This window comes from Esox lucius, chromosome 6, assembly GCF_011004845.1.
Source record: "Esox lucius isolate fEsoLuc1 chromosome 6, fEsoLuc1.pri, whole genome shotgun sequence".
Taxonomy (NCBI): domain Eukaryota; kingdom Metazoa; phylum Chordata; class Actinopteri; order Esociformes; family Esocidae; genus Esox; species Esox lucius.
The window spans coordinates 3,845,247-3,864,728 of NC_047574.1; the positions used below are offsets into that span (position 1 = coordinate 3,845,247).

The 19,482-nt window shown below is 41.2% G+C and overlaps 3 protein-coding genes across 4 annotated transcripts; 2 read left to right on the top strand and 1 right to left on the bottom strand.

Moving 5' to 3' along the window:
• Window positions 1-503: 503 nt before the first annotated feature.
• On the bottom strand, window positions 504-4,076 carry rgrb (retinal G protein coupled receptor b). Its single transcript, XM_010869332.3, has 7 exons — window positions 3,712-4,076; window positions 3,119-3,278; window positions 2,589-2,710; window positions 2,286-2,439; window positions 1,876-1,993; window positions 1,276-1,389; window positions 504-1,157 (listed from the first exon to the last, which is right to left on the bottom strand). The coding sequence occupies exons 1-7, from the start codon at window positions 3,785-3,787 to the stop codon at window positions 1,011-1,013; spliced, it is 891 nt and encodes a 296-aa protein (XP_010867634.2). The 5' UTR covers window positions 3,788-4,076; the 3' UTR covers window positions 504-1,010.
• A 4,519-nt stretch (window positions 4,077-8,595) lies between these two features.
• lrit1b (leucine-rich repeat, immunoglobulin-like and transmembrane domains 1b) lies at window positions 8,596-12,843 on the top strand. 2 transcript variants are annotated; one of them, XM_034292586.1, is made up of 4 exons: window positions 8,596-8,882; window positions 9,287-9,750; window positions 10,350-10,724; window positions 11,088-12,843. In XM_034292586.1, exons 1-4 carry the CDS (start codon window positions 8,758-8,760, stop codon window positions 12,140-12,142), a joined length of 2,019 nt encoding a protein of 672 aa, XP_034148477.1. In that variant the 5' UTR covers window positions 8,596-8,757; the 3' UTR covers window positions 12,143-12,843. The 2 variants fall into 2 exon arrangements, with proteins under 2 accessions (XP_034148477.1, XP_010867627.1); XM_010869325.3 differs by having other exon boundaries at window positions 10,419-10,724.
• A 1,531-nt stretch (window positions 12,844-14,374) lies between these two features.
• Window positions 14,375-18,866, top strand: lrit2 (leucine-rich repeat, immunoglobulin-like and transmembrane domains 2). The gene is made up of 3 exons (XM_010869317.4): window positions 14,375-14,551; window positions 15,207-15,994; window positions 16,421-18,866. The coding sequence occupies exons 1-3, from the start codon at window positions 14,442-14,444 to the stop codon at window positions 17,260-17,262; spliced, it is 1,740 nt and encodes a 579-aa protein (XP_010867619.2). The 5' UTR covers window positions 14,375-14,441; the 3' UTR covers window positions 17,263-18,866.
• Window positions 18,867-19,482: the final 616 nt, after the last annotated feature.

Consider the following 19,482-nt stretch of genomic DNA (forward strand, 5'->3'; position numbering starts at 1 on the left):
ATACTTTGTCCCAAATGACACCACCTCCCCCTATTTAGTGCACAACCTTTGACCAGGAATCAATAGGGCTTAGTTCAAAGTAGTGTATTCGGTAGGGAATAGGGTGCAAATCAGGGCAAAACCCTTAAATCCCCCACGAGGAGCCAAAAGTGACCCAATTAATCTGCTTTGTCCCAGCTAGACAACAACCACTATGACAAAATGGCTTGGCCCAATACAGTGGGTATTACCCTGAGTGCCTAATCCTTGTCATTCGTTGCTACTGACAGCAGCACAATAGACAAAAGAGACCCACTCACAGGCTGGGAAGTGCCCTGTTTTAAGGCATTTAGTTGCATTCTTTATAGCAGAGCAATATGTTAACCGTCAGCATAGCACCGGGTGTCTGTAAGCAGTCAGAACGCTGGCATACTAGGCTCAGAGGAACATTTTAGTGAGTGCTATGAGTAACAAAGTAAACAAAACGAACTGAAAGGTGAGAAAACCAGAAAACCAGTCAGACATTAATATGGAAATCTCGTTCACTTTAAGTGGATCACAGTGTGATCTGTGTTTCTTTGCACTGGTTTTATTGGTTTCAAATCACAGCATGGACACCATGTCTGGAGCACTAAGGCATTTTGTATTAAAACCTAAAGTCAGTTAGTGTAATTTGTCTAGTCAATCACAATGCATTATTTACTGTGAGAGCTGGTGTCTCTCCCAATACTCCATGGGATCAGAGAATCACCTAAATGCTACTGACAAACTAAATTGGACCAATCCCAAGCCATCTAAATAAACCAATCATGTTTACCCAACCTTCTACTAAAAAAATTCTTCCAATGTGAAAATGGCTGAAAGAATAGTGCATTCTGGGGATGATGTTTGCACATTTCCAGCACCAAAGTATTACAAACATAAAATGGCACAAAGCAATGTAATTCTGATAGCCTGTACAGTACTGTAACCATATGATAGAACGGGTATAGAAGCTTTTACTCGATGACTGGATCTAACAAAACCGTTCTTTATCTTCCTTTTAATTTCACAACGACTGGCTCCGTGAACTTCTGGCCAGTCAGGAACTGCCAGACACCTCCTCTGTAGAACTCGTTTCCAAAGGAATAGAGCAATGCGTTGAAAATAGGGTTCATTTTCGCCACAACAGGAAGCAACTGAGGGATAAATTAACACAGGTTTTGTCATATATATTTTTTTAAAATACACATTTAATATAACGATGACGCCATCAAGCTTCTCGAAGAAAAAAGAAGGATCAGAAGCTATGCTCACCATTCGGAGCTTTGGAGAGACCAGTTTGGCGTTTTCAAAGCAGGCGTAGATACACATGATTTCGTAGGGACCCCAGCAGAGAAACAAAACCCTCAGAGGTACGCTGGTGTTCCACTGGAGAACAGCGGCAGGTCAGTAAAGTCTTTTAATTCACACGATCCTTACAAAAAACAGAGAAAATCTAGGGACAACAAATAAACATAACCTAGTGTACAAAATATTTAAAAAGGTTATGTACACTCATATAACATGTTTCCTGTCAGATTATATAAGTCTTATTTACTTTAAAAAAAACAGAAAAGTTAAATAATTACAGCTTTTGTCAAAGAATCTTAATTAAAGATGAATGGAATGGTTAAGATCTGTTTTTGTATGGAGGCCAAAGGTTGAAATCACTGCCCAGTACAAACATCGCTTCAGCTCTGAACCCAGCCCACCGCTGTCAGCAAAACCCTCTCCGCCATTTTGAATTTTCAACAACACCATTTTCCTTTTCCAATAAAGCACAGAAAGAAAAAAAAATGCCTGAAAAACGACACATAACAACAGTGATGTTCCAAAGAACAAAATGGCATAACTGAAGAACATTCCAAGATTTACCCTGAACTTGTGGACCTTCTTGAAGTACGCATGAATGGCATCATAGTTGGACTTCATGATGTAGGCAGGGAGGATCAGGTAGAAGACTGTCAAGGCCCCCATATAAGTGATGTAGTCCCTTACGATCGACAAAAACATAAATTTACATGAATTTAGCAGACACCTATTCAGAAGGGCTTACAGCAGTGAGTGCATACATTTACATAATATGACCAGGTGAAATATACTGAATCATATATTGTGCATCTCTTGTGGAGTTGTGATTTGTCGGAAGAGTACTTTTTGACTCTGCGATTCCTTGCACCACAAATGACTAAGAACATAAGTGTGTTTGCGCACTTCTGATTTTCTGAAGTCACTCTGGGTAGGGCCATCTGCTGACTGTTAATGTGCATTTAAATGTTGCCTACCTGTCTCCTTTGGTGTAGTCCAGAGTGCAACAGGTCCTCATGGGTTCAAAGTCATAAACTCCCCATCCAGTCAGAGGGACATAGGCCCAGAAAATGGCCATACCCCAGATAATGATGGAGAACGTCCAGGCAGTGCTCCAGAACAGCTTCTGATCTGGAACACGGAAGTTCACATGTTCATCGCGGGTTTTTCATGAATACAATTGACTTTCTGGACGTATATGCAGGAAATAAAGAGAACACACGAATGACCAGTAAACAAAGCAGTGAAGAATGACTGGTTTGGAGTTGGATGCTACCCACTGGTGACATATTGGTGGTATCTGTCCCAGGCGATCACTGCCAGGAAACTGATAGAGGTCAGGACCGCTGTCATCCCAAAGAAGGCGTGGTTGCTACATCCATCCTGGCCCCAGGGCCAGTGTCTAGGGCGGCAAGACAGTGGCACATTTACTGTTTCTATCCCCATTAAGGCAAAATCAGGTTTAACCATGAACACATTCTTCCATGAACACAGTGTCTCCTTAGCAAAGACACATTGTTATAACAAATGCTTCAGTTGGTCGCATTTGGCTGAAATTTAAACTAATGGTCATAGCCAGTGATATATAAAGCAGTACAGTTATCTACTGAACAACATCCATCTATTATGGCTACACAGATTTTAATGACAAACGTGCTGCAGCAGAATGCCTCTGTAGAATGATTTGATACGCACTGAAACTCTGCTTCCAAAAAAAAAAAAACGTTTAGATCAGTGCATCAGAACATGGTTTTATAACAACTAACATCCAGGAGCATTAATGCGGTGCCAAGAGGATAATAGTTCATACCTATAAGATAAGCTGGCGTATGCTGCGATCAAGCCGGATGTATTGAGCATAATGTCGGCCACAGCGAGGTTAAAGACAAGAAAATTACTGGGAGTTCGCATCTGCTTTACGCTAACAAAGGCCAATATTGAAGTTGCGTTGAGGAAGAATCCAGCGAGACCTAAAACATACATATGCAAGAGATGAATTCTAATGGCAAACACACTGTGATAGATTTAATGACACGCACAGAGGTACATAAACAATTCAGTAGTATTACATACCTACCATATGTGAATAGTTTGAATTGGTAACTTAAAGCACACAATAATTGTATTTTGACATTTCATATATCAAGATTATATACTTTTTTCTTCACATGTTTTTGCATATAATTTACATATGCCAGTGACATCCATTTATGATTTGAAGTTGCACTTTTCTGTCATTACTTTAAGAGCCTTTAGAATAATTTTAATAATCCAACTTTAGATCAGTATCCCTTTAAGATCGCTTTAAAAGTCCACAAGGGATCCATCCTCTAGCAGCAGTTTCTCCAGCACAAATAAACAACGGCTTTTGTTTCAGGTTATAGCCGTTAAAAAATGACTTACCGCCAACAAGAAGAGCTGAACCGAATGCAACCATGTCAAAATCGGAGAATCCCTCCGGTAATGTGTATGCAGCCATTTTTGATGGCAACTATTTTTGTTGGACACTTCAGATTATTGGTCAAAATTTATTCTCCAAAAAGTGCCAGAGTTTCTGAAGCAGAACTCCTTATAAAGTCTCTTTCACGTGAAAACGCATTGCAAGGACTTATCTCAAGTAAACCCTCCACCAATCCCTACAAGAATGTACTAATAAAGTGGCGCAATAGCACAACGGTCTGCAGCGCTACACTTTATAATTTTCTTCAGGAAGTTTTTCTTGTAACCCCAAGCTTTGTTTTGTTCTTTGTGGTGGGTTCTTCGCATCGACTGCGCATGTCAATATCACTAACAAACCTTTTATGGACCAGTGGACTCTAAACCCGCTAGTGAAAATGTACCTACGCTTAGTTTAATGTATCGTTTTTAACGTTTGGCCATGTTTGAAACAAGTCTTTATTAAAAAAATTGTCCATTTTAATATTTAGGTTAGGTGTAACAGTAATTAATATGTCCCCCGTCATCTCAAGATCAATGGTGTTGACCAGTCTAAAGTCTGCCTTTATCAGACAGGCCTACGTGTCTTCATTGCAGCTGCACCAGTTAGGCAATGTCTACGGATAGGCCCCAACAGAGGAAACCTAACGGAAATTCAATTTTTTGTAGTGTTTTTATATTACAATTGGTGTTTCATGTTCATTGGGTTTAATGTTTTGTCACCATTTCTGCAATGAAAAAAAGTATATATCCTTATTGCAGGCTAAAGGTCCCTGCATCATTTAGAATTATCCTTGTGCAGAAGCCATGTTAATCTGGTGTTGGGATCTTAACGTACTCAAGAAAGACATTAATGTAAATGGTGATTGGGTAGATTTTTTCTAGAGAGGTGCAATCAGGAAGGCCTACAGTAACAGCATGTACATGTTAACTCTCGGTTTCACAATTTTCTAAATTCACTATTTTGAATAAAGCAATCCTTTAAGCAGTCTTAACTTTCTGTGTGAAATTCATAATTACTTCTAAGAACATAGCACTGTTGCTGATGACCCCAAGTCACTCCAAACTTTAAGGTTCAATGGGTAGCCTATAGCAACGGGTAGCCTATAGCAACGGGTAGCCTATAGCTGCTAGAGCATCGGATTGAAACTCCTCCCAGGTTGTTGCCATAAATGAGAATGTGTTCCCAGTAAACCTACCTGGTAATATGAATAAAAATAGAACACATAGGATATTGATTCTCTGTTACATAGAACATTAATTCCAACCAACATAATAGACAGCTCTACAGCAGTCACCACACACTGTGACACAGCTAGCTTCTGCCAATCATAGAAAAAAAAGACAGTTAAATTAATAAATCAGTCACTGAGAACACACCGACATTGAAGTCATTTTGTAGTCGCTCGTTGTTTTCTTTCAAGCCCTTGAAAGATTCCATGTGTCAACTGAAGACTTCTGGAGCAGCGAGCCCGGCTACTCCCTGGAATATGCCACTCCTCTCAGGCACTGCTCACTGACCCAAGACCAGCTGTGACGTGGAGCGTGATCGAAAGATCGCATGCTGTACCATTCGAGGACGATGCTCCAGTTGTACTGAGAAAGGTGTGTTATTAAACTAACTCTGCCTTGCGCGCGCACACACACACACACACTGTAAACTGTCACCAACTATCATTCTCAATATTTTAAAATGAGATCCCTATACTGTTTATTGTTTATGTTTTCATATGAACAGAAATTGAATGAAGTGTGTAGAATTTGCAAGCCTCAGTCTGCCATCATTTGACGTAGTGCCTGAAGAGTAGATGATAACTGATAACAAAAATGGAGGATGCTGCTTTTCCATTTGACAACACCGGCCGGTCCAGTTGATATCTCCGATTTGTGTGATTCAATAATGATCTGGCTTAGTATTAGATGTCATTATGAGTTGTCTCTTTTTGCTGGGTTGGGTGGTGGCATGGAGGTGATGTGGTTCTGTCGGTGCCGTTAAAGGTAATAAAGGCTTGGACACACAGAGAAGGTAAGGTCATTGTCATTCATAATAGGCCAGATCATCTGTTATTCTCTGCATACTGTATGTGCCTCTGTGAAACTATCAATAGTTCATAATCTACACCAACCTTTTCTTTTAAACAATTTTTTCGGTCACGCTTTATTATGAGTCCTAATTTCCAGGGTTAGGGTTAGGTTTAGAATAAGTTTTAGGGTAAGGGTTAAGGTTAGGGTGAAGACAAATGTTTAGGTTAGGGTAAGGGATAAGATGGAATTTGGTCTTACAGAATTTGGTTACACGTCGATTCCTTTACGTTTGAGCTAGCCACGCCATTTTGCTTCTGCTGCGTTTGTCTAAATCTTGTAAACCAGGCTTTAGCTTGGGCCTGAAATGACTAACGTCTGTCTTCTGTATACAGGGAGGATGCTCCCTTGACGTGTGCTCTTGAAAGACACTGAGTGCAATAATCTGGAGGATTAATATTGCAATCTAATCAAAGAGCAGAACCCTTATGGCATTGAATTGGAAAGCCCACAGAACAATACAACGCTGTGGCTCAGAATTCCTGCTGACTGAAGAGGACCTGGGTGTTGGGATGTATTTCATTTGGATCAGTCTGCTGACTGAAGAGGAGTTGGGTGTTGAGACATATTTCATTTGGATAAATAGGCTGACTGAAGAGGACCTGGGTGATTGGGAAGTATTTCATTTTGATCAGTCTGCTGACTGAAGAGGACCTGGGTGTTGGGATGTATTTCATTTGGATCAGTCTGCTGACTGAAGAGGAGCTGGGTGTTGGGACGTATTTCATTTTGAAAAAATAGGCTGACTGAAAAAGGCCTGGGTGTTGGGACGTATTTAATTTGGATCAGTCTGCTGACTTAAGAGAAGCTGGGTGTTGGGACGTATTTCATTTGGTACATAGCCTGACTGAAAAAGGCCTGGGTGTTAGGATGTATTTCACATTAATGTGGGCCTGTGGACTGAAGAGAAGCTGGGTGTTGGGACGTATTTTATTTGGCTCAGTCTGCAGAATGCAGTGGGCCTGGGTGTTGGGACGTAATTTCATTTTGCTCAGTCTGCAGAGTGCAGTGGGCCTGGGAGTTGGGACGTAATTTCATTTTGCTCAGTCTGCAGAGTGCAGTGGGCCTGGGAGTTGGGACGTAATTTCATTTTGCTCAGTCTCCAGAGTGCAGTGGGCCTGGGTGTTGGGACGTAGTTAATATCACTGCTGTCATAATCTGTTGATGTGGCAATAAAACAAAGGCTGCACTGTTAATGCAACTGTAGCTGTCTTAGTTTAGACTTTAGACCCTGAATTATATACACACACACAAACAACTGCATGCGCATTAACTTCCTCTCTCAGTTAATAACCCTTAATGCGTGTAAGAGGAGGAGGCCTATTTTGCGCATTATGAAACGCCAGACAAAATGAAACGGGAGTAAAAAAGTATTATAAGGGACAGATGGCTGGATTAAAGGCACCCAGTTGTACTGCCACCAGGATTTTCCTCCTGGCCTCAGATTGCTTCACATCTTCAAAGCTCCACTCTGCACCTGTTTTGTCATTGGCCCATTCCAAATGTAACCTTGTTCTTCTGCATTGTGGAGCAGCAACGACCTAGTAGAAATAGTCGAGGCCATGGGGAATTGTGTTCCATTTAGGATACACATTCCACCCATGGAGACAGGTGAAAGTTGTTGCACTTATGATGGGATCATCCTTAAACCAAACCAATCACCCTTAGATCAACCAATAGAAAACGTGTCGTGAGCAAAGGAGATTTTTTCTGACTTGTGATCGTACTATCCGGCTATCAGCTTTATTAAACGGATGGAGACGCGCAGTTGTGGATTATTGAAACCGTGTCAGCTGACCCCTAGCTGACACGATTTCAATAAAGCTATGAATGTAGTCAAACGCATCGCTTGACAAGTTTAGTCTGATCGTGTTGGTGTTGGGAAACGAACTTAAAATTCAACGTACACACATCTGATTGGCTGATATGGTGGTCTCGAGCCCACCCCATTCCCAGACGCGATGTTAGATCAGCCTTGTGGTGGTATGCAGTTGGCAAAAGGCACTACAGTTGGAAATGCAATTGTTATTTTTGAGAGTTTTCTCACACAGAAAGGACATTTCATATCGTTATTTTAATATTATATTGTGAAGATATGAATGAATACATTGTCAAAATATAGCTTTTGGCTTCACAGGGCCTTCAAAAACATCCCGCGTTTAGACAAACTGTTTCAAATATATTCTGACGCCTAGAATAATTAATGGTGCGTCTATAAATAAAAATGAATAAAAAACGAATTGTATGATTTGTTGGACACTTGGAAAGAGGGGAGAGAGTCAGCTGAAATAACTGTGAGCTGAACCCACATCCAAGCAGCGACGTAGACCACTAGACCAGTCCAGGAGGTGAATTAAATAGAATTAAAAAAAAGAATGAAAAGTAATAGGAGACAAGGGATTAGTATAAAATAAAATGTTCTAAATTTAAAAGAAAAAAAATCTGTATTTAGGATGTGAATGCTATTATTAACATGGCTGTATATCAACATTTATTTTTAAATGCATCTATATATTTTTTGTAAAAAACACTTATCAATTTGCAACAGTTTCGTTTTGCACTGCGCTTAATTTAAACTGGCACGCCTTTTATCATTTAATAAATCTCAAAATCTAACGGTTCACACCCTTATTCTTGAACCCTCCAATTAGTATTTTTCTCCGTGTATAAACAATGTAAAAATTCACAGCCGCCCTATCAGCTGAAAGCAATAATCGTGTAAATGAAAATAACCCATAGCCCTTTCCGCTAATCCCTGTCTATCCGTTTTATCTTCGGCTTCAGAACAACGCTCAGTCCAGTGGGCACTGATGATAGCAACACACACGCGATGTATAGGAAGCTCGGAAGAACGACATAGATAGTTCACATTTTCGAACAATCTTGTAGTTTAGTTTGACAGTAGGCTGGAATTATAGTTTCGAAGAGAAAATGTTTCGAGCTAATAGTCTTGTGTTCTACTTGGCAATACTTTGTCTCGAAGCGCTGGTTTGTAGCGGCTGTCCGTCTGTATGTAGTTGCTTCTACCACAAATTATCTGACGGATCCAAAGCGAGGTAAGACGAGCGCAATGTTTCAGAATATAACTTATGAATGTAAATGGTTTATATATTTTTTTCTATTTTCTATGGTGCGTAGTATACAGGTGGTATAAGGTGTAATGTCATCTTTTTTCTTTTTTATAGGACTAAGGATTAACTTGCTCTTCTCTAATCCTAGGATGTATGGGCCCACACCATGTTTCCCTAATGTTTAGAACAAGAAAACAAATACCAAAGGGAAAAGATTAAAACAATAAAGATAGAATTAATTCATACAAATATTTCATGGAAACATTTACGGCCAGGGTTAACAGAAAATTATTACATTGGATTATCGATCCAACTGTGAATACATGTTCCAGCATGTTTTTAGAATGACATTTAATAACTTGTATGTACGTCTTACTTTACAATTCTAGGAGCGTCCTTTGCAATGACCCAGAGATCACAGAGGTCCCGTCCAACTTTCCAGCAGACACGTCGAAACTGCGGATTGAGAAGACAGCCATCACAAGGATCTCCAGCGAAACCTTTCACTACCTCAACAATCTGGAGTTTCTCTGGATGTCTTTCAATTCCCTGAACTCTTTAAGTGTAGCCAGTTTCCGTGGACTGAGGAGTCTGGATGAGTTGAGATTGGATGGGAACGCTCTCCCTTCTTTCCCCTGGGAATCTCTGACAGATATTCCCAACCTGAGGCTTCTGGACCTCCATAATAACAAGATATCATCTATCCCAGTAGAAGCAACGGCCTATATCAAAAACCTGACCTACCTGGACCTGTCAAGCAACAGCCTGGCCACAGTGCCTTCAGAAGTCCTGTCTACGTGGCTTTCTGTGAAACCATCTCAAGCAGATGGAGACAATTCCAGATATATTATAGGTAAATATCCAAACACACATTTAAACAATTAGTTAGCAAATCAACCTATTGTAATTAAGACCAACTTTATTGTCCTCAAGGGAATCCTATTTGGTTTGCCACCGGGAGAAAGTAGAGATTTTAATGACATGCAATTGATTGACAGGAAAAGTTGAAAAAACTAAAACATCCAGTGACACATTTAAATCTAAGGTGGTTTGCAGTGCATTGCTGTATAACTGTATTATATAACATTAAACAGTAGATTGGAGGCCTCCACCTTTTGGAGTGGTCGAAGGATTTTACTGCAATGACGGCAAACTGTAACATACAGTACTGCAGTGTGTAAAGTCACCTGACAACAGTCACAGTTTAGAAGACACTTTAATCCAAAGCAACATGTGCATACATTTTATGGTTTTGGTAGCATCAAACCTGAAACAAACATAATTTTTTAAATAACTGTTTTACTTCGTTCTTAACACATACTGATACTTCATACAGAGCAGTTATCCAAATGACACATAATATTTGGTTTAGCTATTGTCTGGTTGAAGCTACTGTGGTTTCTTTACATTTGTTCACCTGTCATTTTTGTTGTTCAAACTGTTGTTGCTTAGGATGGGAGCGACTACCAGACGACAAACACTACGCTGACAAAAAACTGGTTGTTTCCTTCATGACTGTAGGTCTCCACGACAACCCGTGGATGTGTGACTGCAGGCTGTATGACCTGGTCCAGTTCCAGAAGTCTCCGTCATCCTCCTTGGCCTTGATCGACCCCAGGCTGCGGTGTGCCGACCCGGAGAGCCTCTCCGGGGTGCTTTTCACTGACACTGAGCTCCAGAAGTGCCAAGGACCCCACGTTCATACCGCCGTGGCCCGTGTCCGAAGCTCGCTGGGGAACAACGTCCTGCTACGCTGTGGCACCATTGGAGTTCCCATTCCAGAGCTGTCCTGGACCCGGGCGGACGGCAAGAAGATGAATGGCACCGGTCAGCTGACAATAGGCAATATCCACATAACGTTGACATTTAAAAACACATTGGCGGGGGACTTATTTCCATTTTGAGACAGATTTTTCAGTTTCAGGACTGCTGTGATCACAGTTTAGTGTTGTTGCTATGCAAACACATAGTTTAGGGACCAGGCTAGGTATATAATGTATGGCTGCCTAATAGTAAAAACAGATCAGGGACCAGGCTAGGTGTAAATATCTGCCTAATTCCTAAAATAAGCACATTACTTGTAAATCTATTTCTGTCATTTTAAAGTCAGAAGCTAAAATAGCCTGGATTACAGATGGGCAGACTGTTCTTCAATCCTTCTAACCAGTCTCCTTCATGTTCCTCACACAGTTCAGCAAGAAGTTTCAAAGGAGGGCATCATTTGGTCCATCCTCAGCGTGCCTGCCGTCTCCTACCGAGACTCGGGAAAATACGTGTGCAAAGCGACCAACTTTGTGGGGACCGCTGATGCCATCATCTCCCTGGTTATCACAGACTCGTTTAAAAATGAGAATGTAGGCGGCAGCTCGAAGACCAGAAACCAAAAAGGCAGGAACGCCGGCGGATTTGGGAAAGCTGCCTACCAGGAAAAACTTGTTGCCAGATACATACCTCCACCAATAAACACAGCGGCGACGCCCGTCACCGAGCCTCTAGGACCGGCCCGGTCCACGGGGAAGTATGACATTGAGAGGTACAGCGTTTCCTATGGACAGATGGTACCTGCGATGAAGGAAGTGGTGAAGGAGGTGATGAGTAACCTGGCGGCCAACGCCTCTTCTTTGCAGGTCCAGGCTCCGCCAGAGAAACGTGTGGTGCGATCGGTGAAGGTGATCGGGGACACGGACCACACCGTCTCCCTGAACTGGCGTGCCCCCACGGCCAAGAACACCACGGAGTTCAGCGTCCTGTACGCCGTGTTCGGCGAGAGGGAAATGCGTCGGATCAATGTCGGCGTGGGGAAGAACCGCATCACCATCGAGGGGCTTGTGCCGAGGACAAAGTACATCGCCTGTGTCTGTGTCAAAGGCCTGATCCCCAGGAAGGAGCAGTGTGTGATCTTCTCCACGGACGAGGCTGCCAGCGCCAGCGGAACGCAGAAGCTCATCAACGTGGTGGTGATCACTGTTGCCTGTGTCATTGCCGTTCCCCTCACCCTGATTGTCTGCTGCGGGGCGCTCAAGAAGCGCTGCAAAAAGATGCTGGGGCGGAAGTCCAAGGACATCCAGGACTCGTACGTGACGTTCGAGACCCTATCCCCGGGACAGAAACCTAAGGGCGTGGACGGGGGGTACCTCGCCGGGCAACTCCCGGACGAATCCAACAGACTGCTCTCAGCCAGGTCCAGTGTGGACTCGGGAGCCACTTGCAGGACTGAGGGCCCTCCTAACGAGTATTTCTGCTGACACCGTTTGATGGCCTCGACCTTAACCGGGCAAAACGCTCTTCAAGGGCACGGTTGGTTGGTGTCTTCGGGCATGTGTACTGTGGTGAACTGTGGGCAAATGTGTCTGTGTGTGGTAGCTGAGTGTGTAAATGTGGTAAATTGCTTGGAGGCCGAAGGGAGACGAGGACAGCTGTGTGGACACTTGCCTATGAAAAGAAGCATGTGTGGTGGAAATGAGTCTACTGTAAAATGAATCTGAGAAATCCATGTTGACATGACTGTGACTTTGCAGCCTTGTGGGAATAAGTACCATCCTTGACCTTGGGAAATGTCAGGAGCAAAAGGGAAACCAGTAACCTTTCTTTTTATATTCATCTCACCTCATAGGCTTCCACTGCCTGCATCTGAATTATCTCTCCTTGTGGGGACTGGAAATAACCAAATGGTTCCGATTTCTTCACCTGTTTGGCCATCTGGCTCCTAGTTCTTCTGAAACGAATCGGAATTCTGGTCGCTTTTTTGACCAAGTCATGTGTAATGTTGGAAGAAGCAGAAGTCATTCTGTATAAGTAGTGGTATTTGTTACATCTGTGTATTTCCCAATACGTTAATGTGCCAGCATTACTGTCCAAACCGAATAAACTGTATATTTTTTAATATGCATCTATATCCAATCTGATATATGTTAAATGTTTGACAAAATAAATATTTTTATATATATCTCTGTGTATAATGCTTAAATAATTTTTTACTGCAGTGACATCTAAGTATTTTGTAACCAAGCAAAAGCATGATACCAATGTGTTTGGCAATAACATACATGTAAACTAAATAAAATGCAAGGCCTGACATGCAAACGCCGTTCAGTTAGCTCCTAGGACAATGCCACATTATGTTTTGCTCAATGTAACTCACTGCACTGTCTATTGCGCGGACCACCTTGTTTCCTTGTTAGGCCACTGTCATCTTTTACTTTGTACCCTGTGTTTAAAAGACCATGTCTTCCAACAGCCCCCCCATCAGTAAACCCTGCCAACACTTGACAGTTTATTTCTCTTGCTGTGGCCGTGTGCTTCATACCAATTTCCTAATTGTTGGAGGAGTCACATTATTCCTGAAAACATGTCCGATAAGTTTTGTCTGTAGTGATTATTTCTAGGGACACCTGGACGGGCCCAGATCAAGGTGTCATAAAAAGAGTCTCTCCTAACTTACGTTATACTCTAATATAATATTTTTTCACTGTCCTCCCCACCTAAAACAAAATGTACTCAAAATATAATAACAGCAGCAAATAATTATAACTTTTGCAACTCTGTATTCATAAACGTGGACATCAACCACTTCAGCATTCTTTATGACACAGTCGAAGCCCAATCAGGTCTACCAGCCAGAGGGTTCGAGGTTCCCGACCACCATCAACCTGCCCCATCTCCCTGCCTGTTTCAGAACAACCAGAGCTGGTAAGTAGACCCTGGCTGATCCCAGGCCAACAGGGGAGATTTTTTGGCTGTATCTCATGTAGAACCATTCAGCTGGCATCTCCGTGGCCTAGCTGTTAGCGGGTTTGCCTCTGAAGCTAACATGGGTTGGTAATCTGGATGGGATACCAGTTGCAGCTGGTAGTGGTCCAGTAGAATCTTAGATCAAATCCCAAACCTACAGCCTAGTGAAAGGGATATTGCCCTATGTAGGGTGGTGGGTTTCGGATTGGGATGTTAAACGGGTGTTGTGACACCTCGGTCATGACAGATTCCGTGAGGCTTAGTGTTAAAGTAGGGGTCTTAATTCTGGTGTTGTGGCTACATTCTCAATCTGGACACGTTATTTCCTCACGGTCACCTAATCAATCCCACCGTGCCAGATTACCGCTCGACATGATTAATGTCGGAGCTAGATACTGAACTCAGCACACCCTTCGTAGTATATGAAGGACGTTGGTTGTTTAGCAAGGCCCCATCCATTAGAACCAGTCCTTTCTTTTTTAGAGGTCCGGATAGACATTCGTCTGGGAGAATACATTTACCCGTTGAGTAGTAGGCCAAAGTGATGGGAAAGCATACCGCCTAATGGAATTACCAATACAGTGTGAACGGAATTTGGTATTTGTGAGCCGGGGAGAAAATATGCCCCACCCCCACCACCCTAGCACATTTTACACTGTCCACTAAAAATAAAAACTTGCAGGGGTGATTAACATCCTTTGCTGTCTTAAGAAATAGCGTCATGGAAGATTAAGGTAATGGGTTTAGCTCTGCCCTCCATCTCAGTGGAGATTCCGCGCTCAAGTTCTTCACATGCTGTTCATTTAAAGGAATATGGACACTTTGTCTACAGTGTTGGCTGTAGCTTCGGTTTTCTCTCAATTAACACCTGTATCAACATCTTGTCTACCTGGCTGCTCTTGCACAAATGACAACTTGGGAAGGTTAGTTGTTTCTGTGTTGTTTTACAGGCTAAATGATTTTATACAGAGTTTACATACATACCAGTGTTTGTCATAGTGCCTGATCGATGCTTTCAGAGAATGTAACTCATCTACATTCTTTTAAAATGTGGGGAATTATTATTTTGAGTCAAGTTTACAAATGGTTTATTACTATTTAATTGTATATAATATTTAAGTATTTATGGGATCTTTTACACTTTTCTGGACAGTTCATATTTAGATCATTTTAAATGTATTTTATGTACCTAAATCATCAAAGTATATGAATACATTTGGCCTTAAATGCATTTATTATTTTTAAGCATATTTCAATATATATTAATGTATTTAAGGTTACATTTTAGTTTGAAAGTCTCTGTTTCCATTGGTAGATGTCCTATAGATATTTAGTTAACATTTTGTTGATAGTATTACTATATGCTGATAAGCAACTGCTTGCCAAGGCTAGCGTTAGTAGATAGTTAAAATGTTACTGATAGTCAGTAGATAATTTGAGCATCTGACACTTTGGGACTCTCAAGGACTCTCAAGTGTTGCCATATTTAATATACTTTAAATAAACATATTTTCTGCTTAGGAGCCCATTGTGTAACTCAATTTATACAATGCAAATCGTTTTTTTTTCACATTTTAGATCCTTACTTTGTATGGAAACCCCCATGGGACGAATCCCAGACAATGTTCCAAATGATTTCACAAAAATTCGAATAGAAAACTCCCATCTGACTGAGTTACCACGCGGCTCCTTCTCTGAAGTTAGTGCCTTGGAGTCGCTATGGTTGAATTTCAATGACATCACCCTAATGAACATCAAGAGTCTCGAGGGGCTAGAGAATCTAACCGAATTGCGGCTACAGGGAAACAAGTTGCGTTCCATCCCCTGGATAGTGTTCCAGGACACGCCGAACTTGAAGATTTTGGACCTGAAACACAACCGACTGGACGTGCTCCCAGAATATGCCCTGAAACAACTACCAAGCCTGACCTATTTAGACTTCTCCTTCAATAAGCTTACTGTCATCTCCAGGGATGTCTTTCTCAACTGGCCTCTCCTAAACACACAGGACAGAGAGGCCGGAATAGAGGCCAACAGTGGAGTGACCAATGTTGTTTTAGCCCTGCACGACAACCCCTGGCTCTGTGACTGCCGCCTCAAAGGTTTCATGGAGTTCATAAAAAACATCAGCCCACCTCTGATTCTGATGAACTCATACCTGAAGTGCATTGGCCCGAGTTCCAAGGCAGGAAAGTTCTTCCATGAGGTTGATTTGAAAACATGTATGAAACCTGAGGCCTCTGCCCCAGAAACCAATGTGACTGTGTCACTGGGGGACAATGTAACACTCCAGTGTTTGGTCAAAGCCAGGCCTGATCCAGCCATCCAATGGTCTTACAGCCTGAAGATTGTAAGAGGATTTAGCGGTAAGGTTTTATGTAATTTATTAAACTGCAACTGTGCGTTACACTTCTGTTATGTTTCTTTGATGTGTGACAGCTTTCTGTCACATTTTGATGCATCCTACATACACTACTTAAACAGGGGTGAGCTAATGTATGTGTGTTTCATTGAGGAATCTGGTGTGACATAGAGAAGTAATAATAAACAATGTTCCATACAACCATTTAAGCAGGAAAACCTTAAAGAGAATGCTAAACATTACAACAACAGTACTGCATATTGAACATTTGATTTTCAACATCAAGAACTCTTGTGTCAAGTCTCTCTTGTCAAGTCTCTCTTGTTAAGTCTCTCTTGTCAAGTCTCTCTTTTTCAAGTCTCTCTTGTCAAGTCTCTCTTGTTAAGTTGTGACGTGTGAATTTTTATTCCTCGTCCTTGTCCTCCTTCAGTGTCAGAGACCCGTGTGGATGATGAGACCATCCGATCTCAGCTCGACATCCCGTCCCTCCATCTTGCAGACCGAGGACTCTACACCTGCTTAGCGAACAACTTCCTCGGCAGCTCCTCCGTCAGTGTCCAGGTCAACATCAAGTCTTTGAATGCCTCCTCTGACCACGCCGATATGTCCCTCCCCAATCCTCCCCGGGCCTCAGTGGATGAGAACGTCTACATTGACATCCGCATCTCCAAGCAGACCGTCTACGGCATCACTTTGGAGTGGTACGCTTTGACCGACAACCCTGCTGAGACCTGGTTCACCATCCACTTTGGCAAATTCGATTCTGGGAAGAAGGAGTTGACGTATATCGGGCCAGGCGTCAACACCTACTCGGTCAGTAACCTGCTTCCCGTCACCAAGTACGAGGTTTGTGTGACGCTGAAGAACCAGACGCCCCGCTCGGGCCAGTGTGTCGTGTTCGTGACGGGAAGCGACGTCAGCCAGCTGGAACAACGGGAGAAGCTGATCCACATCATAGTGGTAGTCTGCGCCATGGTTCTGGCGGTACCGGCCGGGATGTTTGCCTGCACCACTGACACCAGGTGTGGCTTCAGCTGCCTGGAACGCTGCCTGGAGCAGTGCAAGAGGAGGAGGCGGCAGGAGAAGAGCCTGGGAGAGAACAGGGAGAGACAAGGGACCTTTGACAGCCTACAAGCAGCCAGTGACGAAGGACTCTGTCGAGACTCTGAAGAGGTGGTTATGAAGAGGAGCAAGTCCTCTGAGGACAGACACAACCACACCAGCAAAGCATATGACCAACCAGAGACAACCATTGGAGCAAAGCTATATTAGCTGTAGTTGTGGCAAAAATAATAAATAGAAACTGTATATTATACCCGATACAATTATCTATAATAAAATGGTGCAGTGTGTAAAATTAAGGTTTAGAAAATACTTGTGTGAAGCTTCAAGTTATCTTCCTAAGAGTGAAATGCCTTTCTTCGATGTCTGTTGGAAGACTACATTGTCTTGTTTTATTGAAATCTATTCATAAATATTCTATAAAAGTATTCATGCATTTTCCTATGAGTGTAAACTGTATGCTGAATATTTGGGATTTGTTTCTTTAGCACAGTGTTTCCTAACCCACCTCCCAGGCGCCCCCCTGTCCTGCATGTTTTAGATCTCTCCCTGTTCTGTCACACCTGACTCAATTATCATTATCAAGTCCTTCATGAGCAGGTATGTTACAGCAGGTATGTTACAGCAGGTATGTTACAGCAGGTATGTTAGGGCAGGGAGCGATCTAAAACATGCAGGGCAGGGGGTGTCCAGGAGCAGGGTTGAGAAAAACTGATGATCGCTAACTATTTTTAGAATAAACAAAAAACAAACAATCGTAACACACAATACATTTTCATTCTGTTATCGTTATTTTCTGCAAAATTGAATTCAATAAGTATTTTCTTAATTACTTATCCGGCCCCGGATAAGCGGAAGAAAATGATGATGATGATGAATTAATTCCAAATAATACATTTAAATTCACTTGTTCAGTCAAATAGAAAAATAACCATGAAAGTAACCATGACTTTATGTTTCCCCTCTTTTTTTAATCAGGCTTCTTTGATATTTTGACTTGTAATAAGGTGCCGGATGGTGAGTTAGGCATAACTATGATTATTTGAAACTTCTAATTGCTATCTAAATTTATTCCATTGGCCTCTAACCCTGTTACTTACAAACCTGTAGAATCTGGGGATTAGGATTTCAATGTTCTGGCAACTATCCCAAAATGAGCAGGCTGGAGATTTCTGGAACCATTAAGCAGGACTTGTGGAAAACCTGTGAGGAAAGCTGTGACAATTCTGAAAACACATATACATGTATTTTGTATCTTTCTCATTAGTGTGTCTCAAATTACACCGTATACCCTATATAGTACACTATTTTGATTTTCTCTGTGTAGGAGGGCCCTACACAGAGAATGGAATGCCATTATGGAAACACTTAGATTATAAGTCTGTTTCTCAGATTTTCACCCTGTCTCTCTGAGAAAATACAGTATCATATCTTATATCTAAACCATATTTCCCTGAGAGAATATAGCATAATATTCACTTAGATATTAAGTATCATATATTATAACTAAACCATATTTCCCTGAGAGAATACAGCATAATATCATCTTAGATCTTAAATAGGTCGCTCAGAGAAAATACAGTATCTTCTTAGATGTTAACCATGTCTCTCTGAGTAAATACAGCATAATATCATCTTAGATCTTAAACAGGTCGCTCAGAGAAAATACAGTATCTTCTTAGATGTTAACCATGTCTCTCTGAGTAAATACAGCATAATATCATCTTAGATCTTAAACAGGTCGCTCAGAGAAAATACTGATGCCAATGTAATGAAAGCAAAATGTATATCATTCAATAAAGTAATGTATCTTATGTGGAGTCAATGATATTCTACTTCTGTGATTTGTATCATCATAGGTATATATCTATACCTTTATAATGTTTAACATTATGGTCATTTTATCTAAATAGTAATTTTATAAAATAATTTTTTTACAACAGTAAAATATGTAATTTATTGTACAGTTAACATTTTATACTGCAACTTTAATTCAGCTGATATGATCTAAAAAGATAACAGCACAAAATATATATTTTTTAAATATTTATTCAAAACAATAAATATAAAGACATACATTTTTTACCCAAAGGGACAGGCAAGTGTTACACGGTAAATACACCATTGATACAGAATAAAAACATACATAAATATATAATATATTTTCTTTGAATAGATTCAATGAATATCCATGTAGTTTCAACATATTTGTCATATTCAACATATATAACTAAATAGTTAATCTGCCTTAATTAGCATGACTTCTTTACAACAATCAATTTATACAGTTTGATATTTACTGAAGCAACAAGAAAATCATTTTATTCAAACTAGTAAACCTTCACAAATTAAAAAAACTAAGACCCTTTTTGGAACATAGACTTTCAAGCAAAAAGAAAAAATAACCAATAAATTACCTTATTTTACACA

What these genes read in the sequence shown, in the direction of transcription:
- rgrb (XM_010869332.3), bottom strand. Translation starts at nt 3,787, where the DNA reads ATGGCTGCATACACATTACCGGAGGGATTCTCCGATTTTGACATGGTT. An exon ending in AGAAGGTCCACAAGTTCAGG is followed by an intron (nt 1,390 to 1,875) that starts GTAAATCTTGGA and finishes GCTGTTCTCCAG; the next exon opens with TGGAACACCAGCGTACCTCT. An exon ending in TCTCTCCAAAGCTCCGAATG is followed by an intron (nt 1,158 to 1,275) that starts GTGAGCATAGCT and finishes TTTATCCCTCAG; the next exon opens with TTGCTTCCTGTTGTGGCGAA.
- lrit1b (XM_034292586.1), top strand. Translation starts at nt 8,758, where the DNA reads ATGTTTCGAGCTAATAGTCTTGTGTTCTACTTGGCAATACTTTGTCTC. An exon ending in CAATTCCAGATATATTATAG is followed by an intron (nt 9,751 to 10,349) that starts GTAAATATCCAA and finishes GTTGTTGCTTAG; the next exon opens with GATGGGAGCGACTACCAGAC. An exon ending in CAAGAAGATGAATGGCACCG is followed by an intron (nt 10,725 to 11,087) that starts GTCAGCTGACAA and finishes TTCCTCACACAG; the next exon opens with TTCAGCAAGAAGTTTCAAAG.
- lrit2 (XM_010869317.4), top strand. Translation starts at nt 14,442, where the DNA reads ATGGACACTTTGTCTACAGTGTTGGCTGTAGCTTCGGTTTTCTCTCAA. An exon ending in ACAAATGACAACTTGGGAAG is followed by an intron (nt 14,552 to 15,206) that starts GTTAGTTGTTTC and finishes TTCACATTTTAG; the next exon opens with ATCCTTACTTTGTATGGAAA. An exon ending in GATTGTAAGAGGATTTAGCG is followed by an intron (nt 15,995 to 16,420) that starts GTAAGGTTTTAT and finishes GTCCTCCTTCAG; the next exon opens with TGTCAGAGACCCGTGTGGAT.